Here is a 5102-nt window from a genome sequence, read left to right as displayed (position 1 = left end):
TACTAAAACACATGGAAATAAGTTTGCTTCTTCTTCGAACTTCCACAAATCTGACACAATAAAACTGATTTAGGCATCAGTCTTCACCAGTTTCTGATCTGCAGCCTTGTCCCTCGAGCTCTTGCTTTCTCATAATATATATAACTAGTTAACTACATACTAAGCAAGACTTCGAGGGGATCTCTTCCTCCACTCTAAATTGTTCAGCAAAGTTATAATACTCCTCACCTGCAGTAGTCCATAAAAAATATTTCTGCTGAAAACGTGCCTTTTCTGCCAGCATCCATCTCACCACTGCGGTAACCACTATCATTAGTTGGATCAGTATGTGCGGTTTCCATCTCTTCAAATAGACATATTCTCCTGAACTGATTACAATGTTTCCATTCATATTTATACATGCCCAAGACTTGAAAAGCAGTACTGCGTGTTCTTGTAAAAAACTTGTGTTGATTTGTTTCGTTCTACAGAGAAAAATAACAGAATCTTTTACATATCCTCCATCTTCAACGAATACATTCTGGTGTACTAAATATTGGTATATCTGGTGATTGTGGTTAAGGAGGTGATGAGGATATAGGGGAAACTGGCGTAAGAGGACTGCCATCATCTTCTGATGATGGTGGAGAAAACAGTAATGGCTCTAGAGGAATATCAGCACCGCCATTATCATTAGACGGTGGTGGTGAAAATACTTTTGACTCGTGGAATATCATCATCACCATCAGACGGTGGGGGTAAAGAAAAAGACGGTGGCAGTGAAAATACTAATGACTCTCGTTGATTAATATCACCACCACCATCATCAGATAGTGGAGATAACCATGGGAACATTGGTGGTGGCAAAAGTGAAATAGGTGGTAATGGGGGAGGAATTATAACATCGGGTGGTATAAGCGGTGGTGGTAAAAGTGAAAGAGGTGGTAATGGGGGAGGAATTATAACACCTGGTGGTATGAGTGGTGGTGGCAAAAGTGAAAGTGGTGGTAATGGGGTTGGAATTTCAACACTGGGTGGTATAATTGGTGGTGGAAAAAATGAAATAGGTGGTAATGGGGGAGGAATTATTACACCGGGTGGTATTACTGGTGGTGAATGTGCTGGTGGAGGTGGTGAGGGTACTAAAGGTGGCAGTGAAACAATTGGTGGTGATTTCAATGGTGGTGGTGGTGATGGTACTAACGGGGGAGCGACAACAGTTGGCGGTGGTTGAACCACAGGAGGAAAGGGGAAAACTGGAACAACTTGAGGTGGAGAAGGAACTATTAGTGGGGGAGGAAGAGGTGATGAAGGTGGTGGTGCTACAGGGCGACGGCGCGGCGATGAACCACAACTTCCAAATAGGTACTGATACAAAGGATCACAATTTTCTTGTCTTTTTGGTCTTTCTCTTGATCCACTGCTAATACCACCTCTTCTTGATCCACTGCTACCACCTCTTCTTGACCCACTACTACCATCTCTCTGTCTATTTGTATTACAACTACTTCTTTTATTAGTATTTACTGCTCTCTTCTGATCATTTTCAGTATTTGCTTTTCTTATTTGATTTTGGTGATGAGTTCTGCCTTCTATTATTGCTAAGGTTAGAGTAATCAAAAGAATTAAAACCACGAAATAGAATCTCTCAATAGTATTCATCTATGTTGAAGATGATTTTTTCACTATAACTACAACTACTACTCTACTAGCTCATCATGACTAACTCACTCTTCTGGTATTTAACTATTCATAGTCAGGGCCACTGCCCTTTGCTGAAGCTGCACTGCTAGTCTGATATAGCTGTCCTCTTAATATAGCGTTTCGCAGCTCAGAGTGCAAGTGTCATATTCGTACAATATCACTCATATACAGAATCCATGTGTAGAATTACAGAGCCAGACAGATAGTATAGTGAAGCATCCGAGGCAGGCAGATAAATATGCTTCTGGGAATTTAATGTGTAAACTGTAAAGCTTGTCTAGTAAAATGTGCCACATTGATTCAAATAAGAAACAACAAATTTTAGTAGTCAACGGTCCATCAGTATCTGCACATAACCTTTATCCAGACACAAGTGCTAGCTCCCTATCACTATGACAAGTGCTTAAAGGCCAATGCTAGTTTCAAGTCTGTCAATCTTATGGTGCCTATGTTCTGTTGCAGTTATTATAAAGTAATTAATCCGGCTTTTGTGGGATAACTGATCATGTAGCTATTTTGTTTTGATAACCAGGCGAAAAATGATGTCGGTGATTATTTGGTTTTTCTTGATGCAGTTGGTTGTGTGACGGTGCTACTGGTAAAAGTGACACTTGGACTTACATTCCTGGTCATAGCACATTGGTTGCTTGAAGGAAGATCAAGTGAAGCAAGCTGAGCGTGCCAAACAGATCTGTTTCATACATGCACTACCACAGCTGCTCCAAAGCCGACAAAGATTCTTTCAAGTTTGAACCAAAACATAAAGAAACAACAGTCTCGGATATTAATTATGGAAAACAAGGATTCCAAGTCCGACCTCAAAGATCTCAGCTGGTTAGCTAATGGACTTGACAGACTCTTCATGTGGAGGCGAGTACTCTCATTTCAGTATCTGTTTTCATTTTACTTGTTCGGATACATAGTTAAAACTTTCTCTAAGAAACAACACAGAACTATTCTAACTAATAGTCTTATTCTCTTCTTCTTTTGAACTTCCATAAATCCGACACAGTAAAATAGAGTTAGGCATCAGTCATCACCAGTTTCTGACGAAGCAAGACTTTGAGGAGATCTCTTTCCTCCACACTAAATTGATCAGCAAAATTGTTATACTCCAATGTTTCTCATCGAGGTACGGCCTTAACATAAGAGACAGAGGTCCATACCCAGCTGATCTAGTTGTTAATGAACTTGAAGGAAGTTTTGCATTCATCATCTCTATACGGAGGAACCAAATTTTTGTGGGGTATTTCAGCTGATAGTTTGTTCTGTAGTGATTTCTGACAATCTTGAGGTTATTAAAGGATTTTCTGCTAAATCAACTGCAGCATTCCCAGTTGGTCGTATGTTTCATAGTTTGGGTGGATCGATGAATTCTGAGCACGGGATTAACAAGATGAAGGCAATGCCTTGGTGCCAGCTTCAGTGTTGATTCTCACACTGGTCGCTAGTGCAAAGGATTATTTCGCGTGCTGGTCTATGTATGCTAGTATTTATATTCCTATGGCTTAATGTTTTAATTGTTCCAGTTTGAGTCTTCGATATTATTCTTATTTCTCTGAGTAAGTTTTCGAATCTCCTTGATCTCTTCTCCATCATTTACTCCAGTAGCTTCTAAACATTAATACGGTAAAAATTTAGTAAAAATTCTATGAGATGCAGGTCCATACATATTTTCATTTTATAATTAAATTTTGTTGATTTATTGGAAGAAAAATGCCAAGAGATGACTGCAAAAACAAATCATAGAAAATACAAATTAAAGCTTCAAAAGAAGAACATCATTGTAAATAAAGTTAGAGTTGCAGAACAAAGCTTGGAATCTGCACCATTTCTTTACAACCACATCACTAACACCATCTGGAAATAATCTCTGATCAATATAACTTATGTAAGTACTAAATGAAGATGACAGTCTCTAAACCATAGAGTTACCACGACTAGGATGAGGAACAGGCTTTCTGTTTCTACCGAGGCAGAAACAGAAGCAGTAAAAAGAAAGCAACAAAAGAGAAACCAAAATGACAGCAGCTAGGGTGATGAGAAGAATCTCCCACCACTTGAGAGGATGATCATCTTTAAAGTGAGTCTTCTTGGGAGTCAAATCCCCTGCAACAATGGTCACAATCATCATGAAAGAAAATTATCACCAATCAATTATACTCCTTATAAGCATCAGAACAAAATCATTGGGAGGATGATTATCTTTAAACTTGTACTTCTAGATAAACAAAACAACCATCAGAACAAAATCATCAATCAATTATACTCCTTATAAGCATTGGGAAGCTCCTTTGTTTTCTACGCATGTTCCTGAAAAATAAGAATACAAAACAGGTTTGGATAAAAAGAATACAACACAGGTTTGGATGTATTGTAAAAACCAAGAAGAAGAAGAAGAACAGGAAGAAGAAAAAGGCAGCAGGCGTGCGCTTCTTTGTGCTGTAAAAATGAAAAAGAATAGGCATAGGGAAATCGGCAGCAGAATTGGAGATTAGGGTTTTACTTTTGAGTTCCGGAATTAGGGTATCAGTTTGAGTAGGTTTGATATCTGGATATTGGTGATGTATGCCGAAGAGATCGACGGAAGAATGATTGTTGGAGATTGAGATTTAAGTAAAGATGAAGATTGTTGTCTGTTTCTGTCAACAGAGAAGATGGAAAAGAAATTAACGGTGGTAAATCACAGAGCAGATTCCCCAGCCAAAAGATTTTATCGTTCATCCCCCACCCCTTAGAAACTCTACCAAGATCTGGTAGATTAGATTAGAGTAGAACAGACAACAATCTGTGGTAGATCATTCTGTCGTTCATCCCCCACCCCTTAGAATCTCTACCAAGTTCGTCTCTGCCATCTTGATGAGGCTAGATTAGAGAAATTTCAAATTGTAAGGTCGTCTGTGGAGGCTAATGAAATCAATACATCATCTGGGTAAAAGTTTAATTCTTCATTTATGCTATTTGATTTACTGAAATTAGTATCCAACTTAACTTTTTTGATGGGCAGCAGCATTTTGGTATGTAATCTAGACTGACCCATAAGCTGTTGTAGCAAACCTCATATTCCCAAATCATATAATTGAAATTTTCTTCCTTCTTATGACACAATTAGATGCATTTTGAAGCAATTGAAATTCCTTTCTATGAGATCATACAAAATTTATCATCTACCGAATTTTCGGATAATAATTTCCTTAGCAGTGTTCCTGCAACGTGTTTGTGTAAGTTTTTTTTTTCTTTTCTTACCTCAGTTAAGTGATATATGGAAGTTTGAATCAGATAATTTAACTGCTTTGATTTTGTGTTTCCGTATTCCGTTTTCGTGTTACAGTCCTATGATAGTATATTCGTGTTACAGAACTTGAGATTAGTATATTCGAGCACGATCCTTCCTCAAACAGTGCTTTTGATTGATTGTT

General features: G+C 38.2%; 1 protein-coding gene across 1 annotated transcript; it reads right to left on the bottom strand.

Moving 5' to 3' along the window:
- Positions 1 to 477: 477 nt before the first annotated feature.
- LOC113325328 (36.4 kDa proline-rich protein-like) lies at positions 478 to 1641 on the bottom strand. Its single transcript, XM_026573527.1, has one exon. The coding sequence runs from the start codon at positions 1639 to 1641 to the stop codon at positions 673 to 675; it is 969 nt and encodes a 322-aa protein (XP_026429312.1). The 3' UTR covers positions 478 to 672.
- Positions 1642 to 5102: the final 3461 nt, after the last annotated feature.

The sequence above is a fragment of the Papaver somniferum genome, chromosome 11 (assembly GCF_003573695.1).
Source record: "Papaver somniferum cultivar HN1 chromosome 11, ASM357369v1, whole genome shotgun sequence".
Lineage (NCBI taxonomy): Eukaryota > Viridiplantae > Streptophyta > Magnoliopsida > Ranunculales > Papaveraceae > Papaver > Papaver somniferum.
Note: the sequence above shows the minus strand (reverse complement) of the source record. Positions and strands in the feature narration are given on the sequence as shown.

Bases quoted from the DNA above. Each gene is read 5' to 3' on its own strand.
- LOC113325328 (XM_026573527.1), bottom strand. From the start codon at position 1,641: ATGAATACTATTGAGAGATTCTATTTCGTGGTTTTAATTCTTTTGATT.